The following is a 24,026-nucleotide window of genomic DNA, read 5'->3' as shown; positions in this document are numbered from 1 at the left end:
TGTTTTTGTGGTTTTAATGCTTTTGAAAATGTGTCTAATTTTGTACACGTGCGTATAAATTACGTAACAACTCGATACAATTTAATTGATAAAATAGCGCCCTCCAGAGTTACGACCCCGCAGAGTGCCTTCCCTTACTTACATCATAAAGTCAACAATGCAGTGAGGAGGTCACGAAAGGTTTGCAAATAAGAATGGTTTCATAATATTTTTAACTCGAGCAATCATTGAAAGCTTACCTGGTTTTGCTGCAATGGCCAGCGAGGTATTTGACCGAATGATGTCTTCCTTTAAAGAGCATTTGGGTTTTTCGAGGGATCACAAAACTGACAATGTGAGGGATGAATTCCGGGTTGTTTCTTCGTGCATCGAAACGATTGAGCGAGTGTCATTGTCACTGTCACCAGATGCAACAAGGTAAATATTCATACATTGTTTTAATAATAAATAAAATAAAAGTACATTTTGGACTGTGTTGTTTCTGCTCGTGTGTTGCTTATGTAAAGGTCTATGGACGGATCGATAAAAGGAGCTAGTTTTAACTTTTATATTGAAGCCAATTCAATTGGCATAAACAACAAAGTTGCCCTGTACAAAGTTTCACCTTTTTTGTAACAAAGTTGCCATGTACTTGTAGGATCGGCCTACAGATCAAATTCAAAACGATCAAACAATTTTTTTGATGATGATGGTTGCTCTATCTCCATGGGATGTTATTGTTATTGCAGGAATGTTGGTTTTATTTACAGGTGGATTTGAGTTTTTAGTTAGGCTTTAATTTAAAGCCATTGGACACTTTCGAAACTTTACAGAATTTTTGTTAAAAGTTCACAAATTTACAAATAACTTACAGGGTTTACAGAAGGTAATGGTGAAAGACTTCTCCTGAAATGCTTTACTTTTTGAGAAAACATTAAAAAACAATATCAATTCTTGATATCAAGAATTACAGATTTATTCTAAACACATGTCATGACACGGCGACATGTGCGGAAACAAGGGTGGGTTTTCCCATTATTTTCTACCGACTCCGATGATCAATTGAGCCTAAACTTTCACAGGTTTGTTATTTTGTATATAATATGAGTTGTGATACACAAAGTATGGGCCTTGGACAAAACTGTTTACCGAAAGTGTCCAATGGCTTTAACAATTTGTGTTTTATCACTTCAAAACCTTTTGTTTTGTGTTTATAGTTTTTTGTTTGTTGGACCCCATATACCTTAACCCTTTGTAGGCCTGGCACGTACCTTCGAAAAGGTAAGATTTTACCGAGGAGTTATATTGTGCAACAATACCATACATGACCAAAATGCATTCAATATTTGTTTTACAGGCCTGTATAAACTCCAACACAGATCCTTGTCATTTGGGTCAGATTTCCACAACAAACACAGAGAATAGACACACAAACTCGTCTTCATCGCACTCTGAAAATTCCTTTAAAAAACCTTCTAACTTTATAACAGCAACCTTGTCCCTGTGACACAACTTTGCCTCTAACCTGTGCAGTGATTAATGTATTGTTCCACTTCTCAGATTGACTCCCACTCAAGTTCTCAGTCTCCAAGACACAATCCAGCAACTTATTGAATCAGTGACTTATATCCAACAACATCATCCATCTCACACCACAACTTCTAAGAAGTCCAAGAAAGCTTCGTCTAGCTCAACGATCACGAAAGAAGAAGAATCGGTTCTATCTTTGGCCAGTCAGATCATAAGTCGTGTATTCATTGACCTTGCAAACAATACCAAAGTCCTCCAGAAGTTCAAAAAGGTTTGTGTTTATTCCTTGTAATATTTATTAATTGCAAAACCAGTAATATAGACTCTGGTTTGGGTCGAAATCAGTTATTTTTTTGCGGCAGCCTTGAATTAAAAAAAGTTACCCATTTAATTTTCCCTGAGCAATTTTCCCCTTACCCAAAGAGCATAATTCTTGAAAACCTGATGCTCTTGAAAGAGCCAGGCAGATTTTCCTTGGTAAAATGCACCTCATCAGTGAGGGAAGTTTAAATTTGTACTGCAACATTTGAATGGGCACCAGGAAAATGACCAGGGTGTAAGAAGGCAATTTTGCCTTCCGTTGAGATTCTGGTCCGTTTTGGCTCAAATACACTTTGTGCTGAATTCAAATTAGATTAAGAATGATTTGTAAATCACATCCCTTTCATCAAGCACATTGATTAATAATTAAACTTTTCCAACACATTTATAATGGCAACAACTCTTTCTCTCGTTTTTCAGGCACTTGATATACTGATGAGTCTACGACCAGAAACGAGGAGCCATCTTGAGGAATGTTTGCACACGTTGCTCGTCCCACTCGATTCCAGAGGCAGGTTGAGTGCTGAAGCATTAACCAAAGGTGTTGTGTAGTTTTTAATGCAATTTTTAATGTAGTTTTAATGCAAGTACACAGACGTGTTTTCTAAATCAATACGATTCTTGTAAAAAACTGTGTAGGTCTGTAATAGTTACATGTAGAGACAGTGAGATAACTCACAGAATGTAGTAAAAAGTTAAACCATTATCGAACCCTGACTATCTGACTACAAGGATTATACACAAAAATACCCAAAATATATTTAAAAAATTGCCCTGGAGAGAGGCTGTTCACTTTTGTAAAAATACCATAGTGACACCCTGGGTATGAGGGTCCATTTTGGGGCGGAAAATTATCACAGCTCCATAATTCAAATCTTACAAGCAACTTATTTCACTGGATTAACATTCCATGGCAGTGCACTTTTTTGGGCGGTGGGATTTTGGACGCCCTGGAGGACTCTGTAACCATGAACAGCACAGTGGAAAAAGTCCTAGATGGGCTAACAAATTTCATTCTGTTGTAAAACTGATTCAACGACTGTCTTCCCTGCAGTTTCTAGCCTTCTTGAAACCAGCAATATTGTTCGGGACTACCTTATGAAGAACTTTGCCCTAGTACTATCGTCTGTGGCCGGGACACTCAGCGGTGAAATTGGCCGAAGAACTAAAGAAACAGACCATGTTCACTCGAGCAAGATACCAGCTGCAGATATTTGCTATCAAGCAACTAAGGTAAGCAGCAGCCAATATGAATCAAAAATAGAAACAAAATGTTTGAATGAAATTGTCTTCCGCGATGACAAGTCATTAGAAAGAAGCAATGGCGACACTTGACCTGATTTGACAATTTTTGGTTTCAGACAGGCGAACTTAACATAACATTTACATTGACAAAATCGACCAAGGCATCGGAAAGTAAAGGTTCATGGTGTACTTCTGTTTCAGGTGTTTTTGAAGATTTGCCAGTACGCTAAGGAGAACCTTAGACCCCTGCTCTGGCAGCCAAGGGAAAGCACCGGTCCACGGAGCAATGTTTATGAAGACCTCTTCCAGATGGTTTCAGGATTGGTCATTCTGATTGAAGACAAGGTATACATAATCAACCTCTTGATCTGGGCCCAATTTTGTGGCTCTGCTTACTGCTGAAGTCTGCGCTTACAATCATTATTCTCCGCTTACTGTGCAAGCACAAAATTTCTGTGCTAGTTGCAGAAGCGAAGAATGCATAGTAGCGTGGAGTATGCAAGCACACAAGCAAAAATCCCATGCTAATCTGTGAAATGCGCTTGATGTAAGCGCAGAGTTCCCCTTCTGTAAGCACCGATTCTTTGCTTACCGTAGACAGAGCCATCAACATGGGTCCTGATACCAAGTGAAATAAAATATAATTTTATCAGTTTCTTATATTATGTATGATATAATAATGTTGTCGGCAAGCCATTTTTAATATCTAAAACCTTGTTTCTCGTAATGAAATACTCATTCATCCTAGTGCTCAATCAAGGTTTGCTAAAACACTAGACTGACATTTTTGGTACACAATTACCAATTTACTCTTTACAGCTTATTTCCTCTCTTTTTTTGCAAAGTGATTTTTCCCTTTTTTTGGCACTTACAAAGTTTATTGCCTACACCTTAGGCATTTTTCACAAAATCATTTGTGCGTTTTGTTTACAGCGGTTTTCCAAGGACTGTGGTCTCATGGCTGGAAGCACCTTCGCTATGATGCTGAATTCTGCCCCACAACCTAAACTAGCAGCTCAGGCAGTTAATACTCTAATCAACAGATATTCAAGTGAGTTATTAAGTAGTGATGGGTAGTAATAGCATGGATACTGGTTATTTCTATTCCTTTATGAAGCTGCCTCACCAATGTGGCCCGGGTTTGTTTCTTGGCTAAGGCCATATTGGAGTAGAGTTTTGCGTTGGTTCTCTCCTTTGCCACAAGGGTTTTTCAGTGGGCTGTCCGGTTTTCCTCCCTTCGGTAAAAAACAAAATGCTTTTGATCTCTTGCTGTGCTCCCTGGTCATACATATCAGTTTATTTGGAAGGCTACCATTTGCCCCTTAAATGCCTGCAGCCTGAACACGTTGTAGCTGCGTCTTTTGCAATTCAGCTTCTCAGCTGCAAGTTTGACATTTTACACACTCATTTACTGATATTTTGTCAAATTTTGTAGCTACTGGTGGCCAGGAAAATCTACAGATTGGTAACATGACAGTCCCTGCACTCTCCACTGCCCTTCAACCAGCATCAGCGGTCTTTCCACAAGTAGCAATAGCAAGAGGAGTATTGACATGCTGTGACAAGGCTATTCTACTTGAAGATGTGTCTCGTAATGACGAGGTTAGTTTAAGCAGATTTTATTTAATTTTGTTGTTGTTTATATTGACCCCTTGCACAACGCACAGCGCACAGAACACCTGCTTATCTTGTCCGACTTTTTGACGAGTCAAAATCGTGCACAAATGTGTGGACAAAAGATTTGGCTCTTAAAAATGGTGGAAAAAGTAAAAGCGCATTGTTCGGAGGTGCGTTTCGCTTTGTGTAAGGGGTCTTTAGAAATCAAACCCCTTTGCTTAATGTGTAACGCTACCAGGTATGCTGAAGTTTTTACAGTAGGTGATTTTGAGACCTGTAATTAGCATCAGGTACTGCAAATAACTGCTCAGGCATAAACATTGCTATAAGAATAAAATAAGTTTGTTTTACTGATTTTTTTCTGTTTTCCCCCCATTTCTTTTTACAGCAACAAATTCTTTCTACTCATGTGATCTTTCCATTGATATGTGACCTATGCAAGGAAGCATCAGGGGAACTGAAGTATCATACTAGTGAAGGTACATTCACTAATAGTATATTTCCTTTGTATATAACAAGACTGGTAATTGTCAGAGCGAAATAGTTTGCTGACTGTTAAACTGAACGGGGTACAGTACATTAACCTATTGCTACCAGAATTATTTCATCTAAAATGTCTTAGTTTCTATGAAAATCACTTGATTTTGGTTCAGTGTCATTTTCCTTGACTTATGGAAAACAATAGTCTAAGGAATGAGTGTAAATTGCTTAAAACTGTTTTTCACTTTAAACATAAAGGAGATGATTTGTTATGGATTTGTAGGTCAAGATTACCTCAGTCAAATTAGTATGACTGCTTTTAGAGTCTCCCTGCTAGGGGCAGCGCGTCGTACATGTATATCGATACCTCTAGTCAATAGAAAATTGTCTTACTCAAAGAATTTTTTGGTCTCAACCCCACAGCCTTGAGTCTGTACCTTCAAGTCATGAAAACCCTCCTCCCGATCATTCAGAAGAAAAACTCTACCAGTCCACATCCACGGCTGTTTGACAGAGATTCAACTCAGACCCGAGCCATTCTGAAGCTAGTGTGGCGAGAATGGCAGAGCCCAGTGGATGGAGTGGCTGAGATAATTCGATCATCCTTAGCAACGTTACTGGTCATTCATCAAGAGGAGGCAAAGTCTCTGGGAATCACTGACTCACAGGTATTACAGCCAGTAGGGCAGTCGGGTTGGTTCAGTGACTTCTGTCCCTGCCTTTCACCTCTGTGAACCCCGTTTGGACACGTGGACAGGAGCCTTGTATGTGGATCGGGTTTTTCAGTCTCTACGTGACTACATGGGTAAAACATCTAAAACTGAATTTTCTTCAGTGTCTTCTCTGCAAAAGGATTACAGGAATGTTATTGACCCAGTGACCAGGTTATTGTAAAAAGTGCTATCACAGCTATTATTTATATTAATGAGTAAATTTTGACTGTGATTCAATGACTCCAGCTAAACAATGTCTAAATTCAGTGTTTTGGTTGAGTAAATAGGAGATTGTAGCTAGAATGCAGAATAGTTCAAATTGAATTAGTCTGGTCTAATGTATATTTATCACATAAGGATTCAAATTTCTTTGTACAATCTACACAGCTTGCAGAACCCATCATCTCAACTCTGCTGAGTACAGCATGGCACGTCAAGGGACGCTACCACCTCATGTCCCGCCTTGTGCCCCACTGCAATGCCATCAACCTTCTAACACTGCACCCGGGTCTGCCCAGGGAGCTGCTGCACTGCCTAGGAACTAACTATCTAGCTGCTGCTGTATCTGAGCTTCACAATGCCTTGGTAAGGAAGATGGGAAAGGAGATGATGCCTGGGAAGGAGTCTGTTGGGAAGAGGACACCAGAAGAGGAAGAGGAACTGACCAAGAGGTGGGGGAGCATCTGGGAGCAAGTGATGCTGCAGGGACTGTGCAACGATGATGGGTATGTTGTGTTGTTGCAAATGTCTAAAGGAATACTATAATCAGAATTGGTTTCTATCTAGTTAAAGAAGCATTTCCTTGAACTTAGCAGTCTAGTTCACCGGATTCAAGCTCTGGTGTTGTCATCAGCAGAGTGTGGGTTCAAATCCCGGTCATGACACTTTATTGCTACATAAAAAGGTGGAGGGTTGTGCAATCTGCTCTACCAGCAAGGCTCCTTGTGGATGATCTGTTGCCTACATCCAAATGGATTGTGAACGGGGTAACCCTGTTTCACTCTCAGGAGTAGGTGGCAACATGCCTCTGGTGACAGTTGATTTTAGTCGACCGCCCAAATCTGTAGCCCTTACCTCAAAGAGGCTGTCCAGCCTTGTGATATTAGGTTATCTCTCATAAAATTTGTTTACAAAGATAACAGTAGTAATTATGGTGATTTTAAGAGAAGTTCATTTTTCTTGTGATCACAACTCTAGTATATTGTTCTCCTTCTGGTGATATAGTTTAGTGAGGTATCACACGTCCAACTCCTGGATTCAATCTGCGATCAAGAGCTTCCCTGGTGTCTTCTCATTACTCATGAAGAGCCTGGATAACGAGCCACCCAATGATAACACTGATGTACGTCGCCTACATGCCCGTATCATCCTGCTGAAAACTGCACGGTGCAATAACACCCTGGAGTCTGATTGGCTGGTGAGTTTCACAGAATGTCCATTGATAAGGAGACTTCTGAAACAAATCACATTTCCAAATTTACCAAACTCTTGGTCAAGTGGGTGTATTTCTGACTGTAACGATCAAACTTTATTGTATTTATATACTATTTTAAAATATATAACTTATATAGTTTTGGGGGGATTGCATGGTGAGGTATCAATGTTTGTGGTATTGTTTGTGGTAACACCACATGTATATCTACTTTGCTTTGTAGATTTTGTTCTTGGGAAACTAGGTCTTGCTTTTTATTCGACTGCCACGGGATAGATTTCAAAACTTGCAAGACTCTGAAAAGAATGCTAAACTTGTTAAGTTGATTGAGTTTTGTGATTGTTATTGTTTAAAATATTAAGACGGACTGTTTAGAAAACGTAAATGTCTTTTCCCTTTGTTATATTAGGAGAAATACATGGACATTGTCTCGGCAGGTCTCTGGCACCCTGAAAATGACATCCAAGGTGACTCTCTAAGTCTACTCTGCTGCTCCCCCAAGAAATCTGAGCTTCCTACCCCATCAGAGATGCTTCTTCTCAAGAGGACATTCCCACACCTCCTGAACTCCGATTCGGCCAAATTCCGCAATTGTCTTCGCCACAACATAATCGTCTTTGTCGGCAGGTTATGTGACGGCGGTCTAGGTCTCCTGAAAAACTTGAGAAAGTTGGAAACAAAACTTGAATCAACTGTCGACGATCGGTGTCCGACTGATGAGGCACATTCCACGGATGTCAAAATGGGCGGAGTGAAAGTGTCAGAGAAAAGAACTTCACAAGCTGATGAGATCAGAGAAAAGATTGATGTTTTGACTGAAAAACTGTTCAGAGCCGTAGACGCTTTGGACTGTCTGATGGAAGTAAGTTTTGGATCTCTGTTTCCGGGAGCATGTTACCAGCGGAGGCGAGTTGCTATGGAGATTCTTGGGGTTGTGTTTGACAACTTGATGGCCAGAGATAAACTGAAAGAGAAGAATGGTTCGTAGTTTTGAAGTTGGAATAATTTTAACACAATAAGTATAAGTGGCTATGTATGTTTTATTTGATATCGCAAACTGATGCATTATTTCTCCATTGGATGGCATTAATTTGGGGTGAGTTGTAATTTAAAAGTGCAACAGCTTACAGGGATGAGATATTGCAGACTTTTATGCATGCTGAACAAAGTTGTGATTTTCTCCAATCTTGATGAAAATCATGCTCTTTGATTCACTTCTCCAGCCCCAAAGATACTGATCCCAGAAGCTCCTTAATATATAAACAGGCATCATTCGGTCAATGACAACACTTCAATTTTGCCTCACTAGATCCACTCGGACAGGATGCTCTATGCCTGCACATTATTATTTACTACGACCAGAAAAATAAAAAACAAATTTGTCCTCAATTTTGAACAGCTGTTTCAGGTGATGTCATGACATGGGCTGTTGATCACGGGAAATGCAATTTGCTTTCTGAAAGGTATGTCACCATTTGTAAAATACAACTTATATAAGTATAAGTTTTTAGAGATAAAAGTAACAGGTCTTGAACTTCGCTCTTGAAAGGGGTTTGTCAATTTTCCTCTTGTAAGGGGCACTTTGTTGTATGAGGACAATTTTATTTTGTATTAGAACTTTGCAAAAGGCACCACAGCAAAAGCACAAGGCACCTAGGCAGTTTCTGTTGGCGCCATGGGTTAATTTTGAGGCTTGGTTGTAATATAGTGTTTTGATGATTTCTACACTGTGTTTACTGTTATGTGAGATCATAGCAGTATAGTGGCCTTTTCTTAGGAGTCTGTCAGTTATAATGCAGATGGTCATGGGTTCGAATCCAACTCAAGCTTCTTGCCAAAGTTGTTTTCTTCAGAACTTTGAAATCACACAGTGTTCAGTGCCCATAAATCAGTGCAAGACAAAACCATGTTGCTCTTTTTCACCTATGTATTTTTGTATACATCTAGAAATGCCTCTATCCTTCTGGAGTGTATCCAAGATAGCGCTAATGACCTGAGGTCGTCATCTTACCATCTCCTGTCCACCTACTTCCCTACTGCCTTGCCGTCCTCTGCCTCATATCCCTATACATCATCCTCGGAGATCCTGTGCCGGGCCCTGCAACTTGTGTCTAGCCCCAAACTACAGGAGAGCGAGGCAGGGGCATTACTGTCAAAGATGATCTTTTACAAGTGAGTGTTTTTGATTCACTTCTTGTGAGTTAATACTCTGTGTTGGTAAAAACAACATGGGAATGCGAGAAGAGTTACTGGTTTTTGGAACCGTTTTAGTCCTATATAAATGTAGAAGTATACAAGAAAACTTCTAAACATTTATTAAATGTTAAAATTTTTGAGATATCTCTATAAATCCTGAGCAAATATGCCCATGCAGGAAGAATAATCCCTAATGGGAATACACAATCTGAGAAGTGTTACTGCAGAAACACTTCTCAGAATGAATGAAATTTGGGGCCATAAAACTGCTATCTTTTTACATATAATCATATTACTTCGAAGTGAAATATTTATCAAAATGCTTTATAATATTGTAAGCGGCTGTAGGCCTCTAAATAAACATTTTTATTGCTGTTAATTTTACCAAAATGATTACCAAAATGCATACCTTCCCTTTAAATAAAAATATTGATTGGCTTATTTGCTCGGCTAATAAAAATAATGTGTGTAGAAGCTGACATTGAATTGGTTTCTTTTTCCAAAGACACTCCGTTGTTAAAACACTGAACGCACACAAGTCTCCTCCGAGCTCACCAGTGAAATCTAACGGCATTTCCACAGAGAGGGGAACTGTCAACTTCATAGAGAGTCTGCTAACGAGTCTAATCTATCAGCTTAAATGCTGCAAGAAGAACCTTCTTCAAGCTGCTTCTGTAACGCCGATGCACGGTGAGCAATTGCCTTCGACACAATCATCTAATTTTCCTATTTTTCAACTCCGTTTTCCCTTGTAGCATCAATTTTGGGACACTGACTTGAGTGGAAGATAACACAGGATAGACAAGTTCACTGAATGAAATTCTAACCGTAGCTTTTAGGTTTCAACTCCTCAATTAAGCTTCAAGTTGCTAAAGGGCTATCGGAAAAGGTTTTTGTTTTTTATACCAAATTTTTTTAATTGAAACCTAAAAGCTGTTGTTGTCGTGGTTGTACTAGTTACTACGGTTAGAATTTCATTTCAGTGAACTTGTCTATCCTGTGTTGTTTTCTAATGAATTTAAGTTAAAGTTATGAATTTGTAAAAGTGATTTATTTTAAGTGTTTATTTCAGATTTGGTTTTACAGCCTAGTTTAATTCTCATATTGCTCTGAGTTTTGGTTCTGTTTCTCTTAAAAGAATCACTCTGATATCTTCACAGGTTTAATACGAGCCATCAAGAGCTGCATAACCGACCAGCCAACATCTTTACAGCAGATTTTCATCTCGGATTCCGATGGTTGGTCATCGCTGGTCGAGAAGCTCCTCGCAACTCTTCAAGACATCACTCAATTCATCCTCCTCATTCTATCAGGGCATAAGAAGACATCTCCTGTGTCAGCCGAGAAAGATGTTTCTGGCGCGGACGGTAGCTCAGGAATGGCGCCCTCGTTTTGCCAGATGGGAGAGGCCATCGAGGGGCTGATAACAGAGATGGCTGCTTACCAGATCAACGATGATGATGATTATGATGGTGCGGGGGAAGATAAGATGATGTCGCTGTCTGAAGAGCATCAGTTGATCCTAGCTTGTTGTTGGCTCAATCTTAAGGTGATCCATCCTAATTTGTTAAGATTTGTTTCACAGGATTCATTTAGACTTTAAAACCTTGCAATCTGTAAAGTTGATAAAGAGGAAAAGGAACAGTAGAACATTCACATTCAGTTTACTAAAAGTTCCATTAAATTTGGCATACTGTGGCCGAGCGGATAAGAGCACCAAATTCAACCTCTAGTGATTCTGTTTAGAGTGTGAGTGTGGGTTCGAGTCTTGGTTGTGACCCTTGTGACACTTAGCAACACATTTAACCATTATTGCTGGGTCCTTTGGATGGGACGTAAAGCCATTGGTCCTTTGTGTTGTGTAATGCACATACAAGATCCCAGTGCTTTTTTTTGAAAAGAAAAGAGGTTTACCTTAGTGTTCCTGGTTTGATTGGCTTCAAAATTGTAGCTCCACAATACCTTTCAAGAAAATACTAAATGTTGAAGTGCCTTTAGCGTCACTGAGTGACGCAAATTAGTGCTGTAAAAGGAGCCATTACTATTGTTATATTGGAAGTAACGACCAGATTAAAAAAAATGGTTGATAAATATAATGTTTACTTTTTCCTTTGGTCTTTGTCGCAGGAATGTAGTTTGCTCATAGGAGCCATAGTAGAGACGATGCCATTAAGTCATGACCATGACAATGGTGTATTGACCTTTGACCAATTGACCCTCATGGCCAACTTACTGGTGGAGATTCTTACACGATGCAGGCACAAGGTAAATAATGTAATGTAAATAGTACCAGTTTTACCATTGAATTGGGGTTGCACAAAGAAAAATGTACTAGAGCTGGATTTGAACCAATGTCCTCCAGATTAACATGCAAGCTCTCTTACCAACTGAGCATTCTAGCCCTATGTTTTAGCAATTCAGATAATCTCTTTCATACAGCTCGCACAAAGATCCTGGTTTTTCCACTCTTATAACATAACCAAATATGTTTTCTTGTGTAGGGTGCCATAGACGGTTGCAATCAGGGCTTTGCAAAGCTTTGCTCCAGGCTGTTGGCCAGTCAGCAACCCAAACTACAGTCCCTACCCAAGACCATACTGGATAAGGTGCTTGGGTTAGTCACCAATGAAGCAGCTGAATCGTCATTCACAAAGAAAAGTGCAGGGCTCCCTCTGTTGGTAGAATCCATTGTCAGTGCTGAGCCAAGAGGACGAGAGGTATGCTGATTACAATTTCTTTTTGTGTATTACATCTTTAGATGTGAGCAATCAGTTGTGTTGAAGTGAAGGCAAAATTGACTGAAACAACTCTGTAGATTAACTCTAATGAAGAGTTAATCTACAGCCTGATGTAGCACATGCTGTTTTCTGTTGAAATAAAGATTGATTTTGGGGGTTATATTGATTTTGTGGTTTATATTGAAATAAAGATTGCATAAAGCCAGACTTGGGCCCATTTTTCATAGAGCTGTTTAAGCATAAAGAAAAGCTAACAGCAGCAACATTAAATATTTATATTTGTGTTACTATTATGGTTTTTCGTTCTTGTCCATGCAACAGAGACCGCTCCTAGCGTATACCATGGACAGCCTCATGAAGATAGCATCTCAACCACTCCCCTTGGACCCCACAGACAAACAGGACCTTCCCCAATCCCATGCCTTAAACATCCTCATGGAACTCTTCCGCTGCTCGGCTGTCGGCACTGACATATTAAGACATTGCTCTGAAGCAGTCAAATTGGCCATAGGTGGATTCGCATCACCCTGTTGGACAATAAGAAATGGCTCAATGAGGCTTTTTGGTGAGTTTGTTGTTTGTTAGGGCAGTCGGGTTGGCATAGGGGTATCTTTCCTAGCCTTTCTTGCCAGGGCCACTAAATGGGTTTTCAGTCCCTATGGGTTTTTCTTGAATACTTCTTTGGGGTTTACCTCTATTCTAAAACTGAAACTACCTCGTCTTCTCTCCAGGGTGTTCTTGGCTAATGAAAGGATTAAGTTCGCGCTCTTGAGTATCCTTCCTTTCACAACCAGAATTAATTAATAAATAAATAAATAAATACAATAATACAAATCCTGTACGAAAACTAAATCATTCCTTACACAAAGTAGACCAAATATGTTTGACTCTGGTAACCTTTACATCAAGTCTGGACTGATTTTGCACAAGTTAGTTTTAATCAGTAACAAACTTTTAAAGTAATTTTTATTCCTGTGTACTATTTCTATCAAAAGGGTTGAGTTAAAATAAGTTTTCTTCATTATTTCATTACTCTCAACAAAGGCACTTTAACTAATCGCATCTTTGGACAAAAGAAAGTGCAAGATGAGCACTCCCAGGTCAACGCCATGTCTGCCGCCACCTTCTTCCGTAGCTATCCGGATCTCCAAGAATTCCTTCTGAATGAGGTTGGGAAGTTTGATACCAGCGTAAGGAAAGAGCAGAGCATAGATGTAGAAGACATGGGAGAGGAAAATGCTAATGTAGGACAGCCAATCACCACAGGGAGAAGTGGAGAAGGGAAGTCGGAGGATAAGAATGGATTCAAAGACGTTCAAGAAGAAATGAGACAAGGATGTGATATTGGCAGATTATTTCTTCATCCAAGTCTTCATCCTGTACTCACTCTACTCTCCAAACTTGGCCCTGGAGTGGGCAATGAAGATAATGAGTAAGTTTTGTTGTAGCAAGGAAGACATGTTGTTTGACAGCCATGTCCTTTTTGAAATGCTCGGCCCAATTTTCATAAATCTTCTTTTGGAACCACATACTACAGCCTTTAGCTTGTTCATTTCATCTTGTCAAATTCTCTCTGTCATTGCCATTTAGAGATTAATAATAACAAGTTGTTATATAACGCATTGCGCTTTACATTAGTGCCCTGGTCATTGGATCAATAACATTCCTGAAATCTTTCTCAGCTCCCTGGGGAGTATACAGCCCTGGACTGCTATGGCGCTCCAAAGGCTTTTTCATATACAATATCAGCATCTACCCTCATAGGTATTCATTTTTACCCCTGGGTGAAGAAAAGCAATAAGAGTAAAGCATTTTGCTTAAGGACACAAGTGTCACGACTGGGATTCGAACCCACACTCCGATGAAACCTATGAAATATCCAGAGTAATATCCAGAGGAAACCAACCATATATTAAGAAATAATTATGTGTATTTCACAGGTTACTGTCTGCATTCTTGGAGCCAGTGAGACGTCTTGCAAGCAGTCCAATCTACCCAGTGCGTGAGCTAGCAGCCCGTTCCCTGGTCCCCCTCATACCACAGAGTCAGATGTCCAATCAGATGATTGAGATCATTGATAATCTACCAATAGAGGCTGGAGCCGTCAGAGCTTTCAACCGTCTCCATGGAGATTTACTGCAGCTGGAGAAGTTGTTTGAAGCTGCCGTCCAAAATAGAAGGTATGGGGTTGTGACGCATTATTTGATTTACTAATTTCTTGTTGGGAAGGTCTTCTAAATTAGTGCCAATAAAAACTTTTGGTTAAAAGCCAACATTTCACTTGGTCATGTGGTTATGTAAAAGATATCAGTTTTTATGCACCCAAAATTGGATCTGAGACAGTAACGCTTCTCAGATTGTGATCGGAGAAGCGTTACTGCAATCTCAGATTGTGTATTCCTGTTAGGGATTATATTCGCTCTGGATTTTCGGTGGTATCTAAAGAACGCAACCACCATGTACATTGTGAAAAGTTTTTTTCCCCCAGTTTTTGTTTCCCCAGTTTTTGCCACATATTTGTAATCAAAAGTTTTCGCTTTGGGTGAACTTTCTGAATGTTTTTCAACAATGTAGCGAGGAATAAAATACTACAATTTACAGTGAATATTGTCGTTCAATTTTCAATTACGTCTTTTATCATTCAAAGACATTTTTTAGCATTATGTTTAGCACATTTTCATAACATATTGCCATGAATGCTGTATTGCAAAACTATTAGCTTACAATTGTCTGTTTTGTTTTGTTTTGTTTCCAGTATCCAAAAGGAAGACCTCATTACCATCCAAGCCAAGCTGGCTGCCAGAACATGGATAGCTGGTTTTACTAACCCATGTGCTCTCATTAGAGCAGTGTTTGTCAATCTGACCATGGCTGTCATATCAGAGTGTGAGAAGACTTGTGCTGATTCAGGGGCCACACAGTTGCTGTCTGACATGAGTAATACAGCGACTGAGTACTTTGAAGGTATTCAACCTTTCCAGGTAAAAGAAACCAGCCAATCCAATTCACTCAAATGACAAAAGTAGTATACTCGAATAGTATCAAAAACATTTGGAACTATATTATTTTATGCAAATTAGGCTGCCTACTGCTAGATCAACCTAGCTTACCTCTTTTTACCCTGGGCCAATATGATAGACCTGCTGAACTCAAAATCTATTGAATGCAGAAAATGCTTAGCAGAAACAGGTTACCAGCTAAAAGACAAAGTAATGTTTATTATTTGTTTGTGTTTATCAAATTATTAATTTAATCTGTCTGTATTATACTCTGAATTTTTTTATGTTGACTGCTGTATTACTGAACCACATTAATTAATTTTTTTTTTTAATTTTACTTGCAGGTTGGCTTAGCTACTTTAAACAGGGTCATGACAACTGCTCGATTGACCTTTTCATCATTGACCTCTAAACCTTTGACCCCCAGTCTTGCTACTACAGCGCAGATGCTTTTGACATCAAAGGACTTGGACATAAAACTAGCAACTCTTGATTACTTGCAATCGTGTGGTTTGGAATTTCTTCAAACTGGAGCTGTTTCGAGACTCATCGAAGAGTTAACAAACTTGATTACAAATTCGGAATTGGAATCCAGATGTTTAGAGAAAGCACTGACACTGTGGGTGGACTTGAAGAATGGAGAGGACAAGGAAGAAATATCCAGTTGTGATTGGTCACCCTTGTGGGAAACTCTAACCCGATTGGTTGATGGTGAAAGGGGGAGTGGCTTGTGTGGTGCTGCATTGCCTGCTATTGGTCAGATGCTTCTGTGCCATATGCAGTCAAACACAGACAGGTATGTAAATGACATAACAGTTTCTATCTTAGTTTGTTGAGTTGTTTAAGGCCTCAGTCAAATTCCCAGGACGGCTGCGGCTAGATTTCCGCATCATCATGCGTTGAAGTACAGGACATCCTTGGCAGCACCCTTGGCAACAACAAAGCCATAGCTGTAGCCGCCAATTCATATATACACTGATACTAAACTTTAAAAAACAGTGTAAGCTATGTAGATAAATGCAGTCAGGTTATGGTTCTACATAGATGATTACACCATAAAATATGCAGATTTGTTTTGGTGACCATTTGATACTTAAAATAAACTGGATAATTGACTTGATAATGGACCTTACTTGATAAATGAACACAGAGACAACTATTGTTCTTATTCCCTTATACAGTTGGCAATTCATTGGTCAGTGGTGTGCCTGGATGGTTAGGTACAGTGATCCCTCTCAGAGTGAGACGATCCGATTGGCTGTTGTGAAGTCAGTCAGGATTGCTGCAGCATTGGTGTGGAGGAAAATAGCTGAGGAGCATACAGAGGATAGACTTGAGACATCCCTTGAGTAAGTTTGTTTCAATCATCCATTGTGAAGGAATGATATAAGGTTAGGTTTGTGGTTACATCATGTGAAAATCTCTTTTAAGTAGTGTTAAAGAACCAGTGGTTGATAACTCAATCATTTCGTATGCTCTGATCCTTTTGCTTTAGTGGATCTCATTATTAAATTTGCTTTCGCAGAGTGAGTTCTTAATGGGTCTCAACATTTCGACTAGCTTGCTCTAGTCATTGTCAGTAGTCCTGGCCAATTATCTACCTTCCGGCCAGGTAGTAGTTAGAAAGCAGGACAGTTCTTATTAGAACTGAGAAGTCTCCCGAATTTGGAAAATCAACTACGGGGTAGTAGAATGTAAAGCAAGACAAGTTCTCAAAAGAACACATTCTACCTAGCAAGTAGATACAAACATGGTGTTACTGCAAATCAAATATATAATCTAAATCTTGTAACCAAAATTGTCCAAAGTTATTTGGCATTTTCTTATCAAATAAATTTTGTTTTCAAATTTCTTTACCCTTGCAGTCTGATGAATGTTGTGCTATGCCTCCTTCAAGATGAAGCCCAAGGCATTCGTCTTGCAGCTGCAAGATTTGTCTCTCAACGTTTACCAAGAGGGGCCAGTTGCCCTCAGTTCAAACTTCTTCACAGTAATGCTGCACAGCAGGTCAGTGTATAGCGATTTTCAATTGTTACACAAGGAGGGTCTATGAACGAGCCCATACCAATTGTTTTTGAAGCCACCTGAAAACTAGGCTTGGTGCAAGCCATTCTTGTGGAGTCGGTAAAAACTATGAAACCATAGGGCTTACCATACACTCAACACTGCACACATTGCCACTATTCCACTAATAGATGGCATTCTCTGGAAGCCGTGAACCCGTCGGCAAGTTTTGTGTGATGTGGTGGGTGATCTGGGCGTAATCTTAACAGCGCCCGCTATTGTTTGATAGTAATGTGCACGCAGAGGGAATCGCGATAGTTGAGTGATAATGAACATTAACACTTACACCAAGACTACCTGAAACATGAAAATGTCTGACATGGGTTGTTTACTCAAGTAACTTTTGGTTTCTTCTCCCAATTGTAGGTTCTTATCAACTACATTTGCACGATGTTCTCCTGGTCTTCAAGATTCATGTCTTTAGCGCTTTGCCTTCTGCTGGGATCATTAGACGTATATGGTACTGTCAACCAGCAGCATTCTTCTACATGGTAAGTTTGTGTGGAAATGTTTGCAACAATGAAGCCTGGTTCATACTTCATGCCTGGTTCATACTTCATGCGAAGTTGATGTGAATTTGACGTCACAATTTTCCTTTCGCAGCGATATTCGCAAGTAAGTTGAGCAGAGTTGAACTGCTGCGAATTATTCGTTGTGATTTTTTAACGTCAACATTCGCTTCGCCTTCGCAGGAAGTGTGAACTGGGCTTAAGGCAGTGGATGTAGAGGAAACCAAGGGACAATCTTGTATTGCCAACATTTGTAGTGTTCTTATGTTATGCACGAAGGGCCTGCCTTATGCCCCAGCCAGACAAAAATGTGTATACATGTATTTGACTTGGTGATTTGATTCTTATCCTTTAGTTTTTAAATTTGCATGAACTATTTCATCTCTTTAGTGGGACTCACCTGTTTGATCAAGAAAGTCCAAACATCTATGCTGAGGGAGTGATGGAGGCAAGGATATTGTACGCTGAGATTGTGGTAAGACTTTCCACCGCTTTTTTCCCCCTAAAAACTGCATTTGTAACCCTCCTGCTCTTGGTAACATTTTCAAGGGAGTTGACAAACCAATCAGCTGTGCAGTGTCTATATGTTGAAGTCAAGGACCCTCACCAAAAGGGATCTAGTTTTTTTTTGTAGACGGAGGCATCCTTGCTTTACTTTTGTGTACAAATCCAATCAGCCTCTCTGAGATATATCTGGTGGGCAAAATACCACAACTCTATTTGGTTTAGGTAAATCAGTGCATGTACACCCATACTAATCAGCTTGTCCGTTAAATAGTGACTGCCTCATCCATGACAGGACTTTGTTGTTGTATCTTTCTTTACATGACTGTTCTACCCTATGACTTTTCTTTAGACCAGATTTTTTACCCAAAACTGTATTTTTTAAGTTTGCATAGAATGAATGAGATGCCTTTGATTAAATTACAGGACCTTGTTGAGAAGAGACAGAGAGATGAAGATTTCAAGAAGTGGTTAAGTGGTTGGTACGAGGGATTTTCTCAGTTGAAACAATCTTTAGAGGAGCTGGACGAAACAAGAGATATGCTCAAGTCTTGCTCTATTGCATTCGGTAAGTTGCTTGCATTGGGAGGTTTCCAAAATTTTACTATTTTATTAACATTGATAATGTTCATCAATTTGGTTTACAATTTTTTTCACAAACAAAATCTTTCGTTCTTGAGAATTGGATTAGTTAAGGTAGTTTTGGCCATTAAATTCAACATGTGGTTATAGTTTTTTATTACACTATTTAAAAAAAAAAAATTTTGGTAAAAGTTGAAACAATGTAACTTAGATTGTTACTTTAAATTTTTGATTAGTTTTAATCTTTGATGTATTTTATAAACAAGAATTTTGCTATTACTTCTTAAAGATGGTTGTTGTTGATAATTTCTTCATTGCTTTAAATAATTGAATGGGTTTGAAATATATAAATAAACTGTATCAAACAAATTATTTTAAAAAAAAACGTTCAGGTTTTCCATTTGTACAGAATGAAAATAAAAGTTATATTAAAATGTTGTCTGAGGTACCACAGGAATTGCTTTTTATTTATATACATGTAATTATTACAGCCGTTCGCCTGTCTGCATTCAAACCTCACTCTACTTCTCAATTTTTCCCAAGTACTTTCACATTCACATCTGCCATTTTGTTTTCCTTTTTTTTCATTTCAAGGAGGTACATTTTATGGATTATCCGGCCATAGTAAACCATTCCAAGCCATCTGTAGACAACTCCTTTATCTCCAAGTACTCTGCACTGTCGCCAAAAAGGCCAACAAAGAAGAAGAGACAGAATCTCTGAAGAGTGAAATACGCAAGAGTGCTCAACAAATGATGGAGGTATTGATGTTTGCTTAATTGTTTGTCTCCTTTCTAGCAAATACTCATAATGTATCATTGTAGGAATTGCTATCTTGGACTAAATGAGTAAAATGTGTAATGGCTGTGTTTACAAGCTAGAAGTCTTTTAATATTTTAGTGAGAAATTATCTCTTTCTCAGAAACTACATTACTTCAGAGGGAGTCGTTTCTCACAATGTTTTATACTATCAACAGCTCTCCAATGCTCGTTACTAAGTCAGTTTTTAAGTTAATATTTGTGTTGAGTAATTACCAAACGTATACCTTCCCTTTAAGTACTTGAAGTTTCATACATCTGCTAATTGTCTGTCAAATTTTGAAAGTGTCATTTCTTTTTTGTTTACAGCTTGCACCAGTTCATCCATGCCTGAAGATGGAACTTTCTTCATTGATACGCCTTATAGAAAACTGAGATGGCAACTCTGCATATTTGTTACATAACTTTCTTTAAAAATGCTATGTCAGATTGTTCATCCATGCCTGAAGATGGAACTTTCTTCATTGATACGTCTTATAGAAAACTGAGATGGCAACTCTGCATATTTATTACAGAACTTTCTTTAAAGATGCTAAGTCAGATTTTTGGTCCAAACATTAAAAAAAAATTTTTTGAGCGAATGGTATTTCAAAGAGTATCACCTGCTCTAACGAAAACAAGTTTAACTTTAACTTTTAATGGTCATGAACCATGACAAAAATTTAAAACGTTTCTTTTAAAACACATAAGAATTGGTCACGTGATATATTGTCGGGATCTCGACAAAAACTAAATTTGAGCACTTAATTTCACTGCTACTAATAATTGGGGGACTTTTTTGACCAATGGCTCAAATGAAAGCTTGTAACTTTCTCGACCCCTATCAAAATACCTATTGAATTTTAAATCAAAATTTTGGGGTCAAATCGGCCAAAAATTTGACATAGCATCTTTAACTTTATAGTTATAAAATGCTGTTAAGTACTTTTTTATTTTTTTAATAATTCTAAGCAAATCTGTAGTTGTGTGCAGAATAAATAAAGCTTTGGGACGCAAAATTGAGGAAATTTTAAATTTTAAGCATCAGTTTTTGAGGTCCTTTTTAGTTATAACTTACTACTCGGATGCCAAGCAAAAAAACATATCAAGGAAACAAAACTCAAGTTATCAATAATTTTGTTAAAAGAAGTACTTAGGGGAAAGATCAAGCACTTAATTTTCATAACTGAAAGTGTGAATATGTTAACCCAACCAACTGGTAATTTCAAAACGGTTGTCAAAAGCAACTTTATTGTTGTGGTAATTTTGTCTTTAATTTGTATCTAAAACTCGGCCATATTTATGAGTTTTAACTTAGGCTATCAAATAATTGTGAATCGTATAGATTCTCTCTTTGAGATGTGGTGGTTCTGAGAAGAACATGGCCCAATTTCATAGAGGTGCTAAGCAAAGAAATTTGCTTATCATGATATTTCTTCCTGGATAAACACAGGATTACCAACCAATTTCCACGTGATTTTCAGAATAAGCAAAAATACCAGTAAAAAGCAATTTGCAACAAATCGAAATTTTGGTTGATAATCCTGTTTTTGTCACGGAAAAAATGTCATGCTAAGCAAATTGGTGTGCTTAGCAGCTCTATGAAATTGGGCCCAGGTTGTTTCAGCTTTAACTATGTGTGTGTATATCATATCTGGGAATGCTATTGTACATCTATCTCTTTGCAGTTAGATTTCTCCAAATTTGTTTCAATTTAAATAAATATTTCCCACCACTGCAAACTTTTAATTAAAAGTATGTCAGGTCTTAGTTATATAAACCTTTATTGAGAGTATTCAGTGTAGAACTTGTGTAAGAATAAAATTATTCATGTTAATTGTTATGCAATTTATTAAAGGATATCAAAAGATAGCAGCAGTGTAAGTCTAAATGTTCGTATCATAAGATTTTGATAAAACTTTGACAGATATTTATTTTTACCACACGTTAAAGCCATTGGACACTTTCGGTAAACAGTATTGTCAAAGGCCCACACTTCGTGTATCACAACTTATATAAAAAAGTAAAGCATTTCATGGAATAATATTTCAAGAGAAGTCTTTCCCGTAAATTATTTGTAAATCTGTGTATTATTTGTAAAACTTTTTTTTTCCGGTACCGAAAGTGTATATGGCTTTAATGAACCTAGTTGTGGAAAGCAAGAACTTACTAGTTATTTAGTAGTTGCAAATACAACAATTTTTACCAACTTTGATCATGGCAGAAAAAAAGCTGTCTTCTCGGGGTCCTGTTTTATTATCCAGGCATGCAACTTGTCCTCGTATCAGCTAGTTACCTCTTTTTTAATCTCAGTTTTACCATTCAAAATTGAACAATACTATACAAAATCATTGAAATTTAGTGACTTTTTTTTGCTGAAGTTACAGTTGCATGATGCCTTATTATCAAGTGAGATATTCATTATGATCTTTGAAATTTGTAACAAGATGTTCAAAAAGTTTTCCAAATCACTGGTAGTAGATATAAGAGACCTGGGAGAAAGTGTAGGCCATTCTGCCATTGGGGTTGTGCTTATCAATTTAACTGAGAAAGAAAATAAATAATACTAACAATAATTATGATAACAAAAAATAGTTTTAAATTTGTTTCATTATTTCACTTAGAGCCTTTGTAAAGACTTTGACTTCGAACAATTTGCAATAATTCAATGTAGAAATATCTGCTCTGCCATACAGTTTATAACAATGACCATTAGAGAGTATTATTAATTTTTCAAATAACCTAAGTTTAATTTCTTAACATTATGCAAACTGCTCCATTGTTCAATGAAGTGTATGGTTACTTTTGTAAATATTAAAAATGGCAATTAAACATCTTGAATTTTTCTAAAAACGCATTTTGTTTGTTTTCTTTTAACAGAAAATTTCCAGAAAATTTCCCCTTTGACATGGGTTTTAAGAGACTATCATAATTATTACAAACCACTGTGGGTTGCATTAGTTTAAATTGTCAAATTGTACGTTCCGTATGCCAAGTTCAAGTTTGGTAGTCATTCTTATAAAAACAAATGGCATTTTATTTTTATTTTTATAGAAGCTTGGTAAGCTTCTCGATGTTGAAAGAATTTTTAGAAACATTCACTTCGAAGTTATGTGGTTTTGTAAATAGACAAAGTTTTTTTTTCTTCCCGAAAAGTTGAATATGAGAAGCGTTCCCGTGGTGACGCTTCTCAGATTGTGTGTTCATATTATTCTTCTAGTGATGCAGTACCAAGACGACTATTATGTGGGTAGGCCTACTCAAGAAACTATAAAGAATTATCTTGAAGCTAGTGTTACGGTTTGTTACACGGACGGATATTTGGCAAAATTTGTCTGTCTATGTTAACAAACACAAACATCAAAGTTCTCTTTATTCAGATATGCAGAAAGGGGCAATGGGTCCAACTTACGTTGTACTATTTTGGGTAAATTGATTCATTTATTATTTGTGCCATTACCCCGTTAATTACAACAACATGCGTGTCCTCGTTCGTTACAAACAATGTTTTAAAGCCGACCGCGTAATTTCACTTGGCTACAAGCAATAAATTGAAACCGCTCTAGGCGAATTCCCTGTTGTTTTATTTTTATTGGGAAAAAGACCCGCACTGCAAACAAAGACTACCGTTATATTACAAACAGCACGTAGCACTGATTCGACAAATAATGTGTGAATATTCATAAACAAGGTCACCCGGCCTGCCCACGTGCGCAACCAGGAAGTGCGTGTACACACAATCAGCTGATTGCGGTCAGTCAGTGAAAAGATCGATCGCGCAAATAAATACAAAAAAAATGTCCTTTCAAAAGACGCGCCGTAGCTCACGTGTGAACATGCGTGGGCTTGATTTTTGCATGAAAATACAATTCTCAGAGCATTTCTGACCCTTTATGTATCTGTTGTGTGTTTCCCAGGGATTTAATTGATGAAAGAGAGTGTTTTCTAATCGCTTTTCGGTATTATTTCCTACGGTAACCACGGGGATTGGCGTACCTTATCAACTGGACAATTAAACAATCCCTTTACTGTAACAAGGTAGCGTGGCCGAGCGGTCTAAGGCGCTGGTTTTAGGCACCAGTCATTACGATGGCGTGGGTTCGAATCCCACCGCTGCCAACTCTTTTATTTTTGCTTCTTTTATAGCGTCAAAGGCTTTTCGTGAATGTTTGCGGAGGATTGTAATATTACACGAGGAGTTTATTTTACACTTATTCATTGTCATTTTTTCATTTGCTTTTGAAGGAAGTTAAATATATTTCATTAAAAAAAAACAGACCAACTGATTGTGAAGCTTAATGAATAAAAACATATATTGC

General features: G+C 38.1%; 1 protein-coding gene and 1 non-coding gene across 2 annotated transcripts; both read left to right on the top strand.

The window, feature by feature from the left end:
• The first annotated feature begins 158 nt into the window (after window positions 1-158).
• On the top strand, window positions 159-22,526 carry LOC139946729 (tRNA (32-2'-O)-methyltransferase regulator THADA-like). The gene is made up of 30 exons (XM_071944394.1): window positions 159-417; window positions 1,540-1,780; window positions 2,251-2,371; window positions 2,885-3,063; window positions 3,277-3,420; window positions 4,009-4,126; window positions 4,511-4,677; window positions 5,081-5,171; window positions 5,596-5,840; window positions 6,273-6,610; window positions 7,110-7,302; window positions 7,727-8,297; window positions 8,717-8,780; window positions 9,265-9,489; window positions 10,019-10,203; window positions 10,674-11,062; window positions 11,641-11,778; window positions 12,015-12,230; window positions 12,573-12,816; window positions 13,296-13,683; window positions 14,192-14,431; window positions 15,007-15,232; window positions 15,595-16,046; window positions 16,432-16,599; window positions 17,116-17,257; window positions 17,681-17,805; window positions 18,214-18,298; window positions 18,754-18,895; window positions 19,504-19,670; window positions 20,038-22,526. The coding sequence occupies exons 1-30, from the start codon at window positions 254-256 to the stop codon at window positions 20,101-20,103; spliced, it is 6,234 nt and encodes a 2,077-aa protein (XP_071800495.1). The 5' UTR covers window positions 159-253; the 3' UTR covers window positions 20,104-22,526.
• A 1,218-nt stretch (window positions 22,527-23,744) lies between these two features.
• Trnal-uag (transfer RNA leucine (anticodon UAG)) lies at window positions 23,745-23,826 on the top strand. Its single transcript has one exon. It is a non-coding gene; the product is annotated as a tRNA-Leu (tRNA).
• Window positions 23,827-24,026: the final 200 nt, after the last annotated feature.

Source organism: Asterias amurensis, chromosome 1 (genome assembly GCF_032118995.1).
Source record: "Asterias amurensis chromosome 1, ASM3211899v1".
Classification (NCBI taxonomy): Eukaryota; Metazoa; Echinodermata; class Asteroidea; order Forcipulatida; family Asteriidae; genus Asterias; species Asterias amurensis.
Note: the sequence above shows the minus strand (reverse complement) of the source record. Positions and strands in the feature narration are given on the sequence as shown.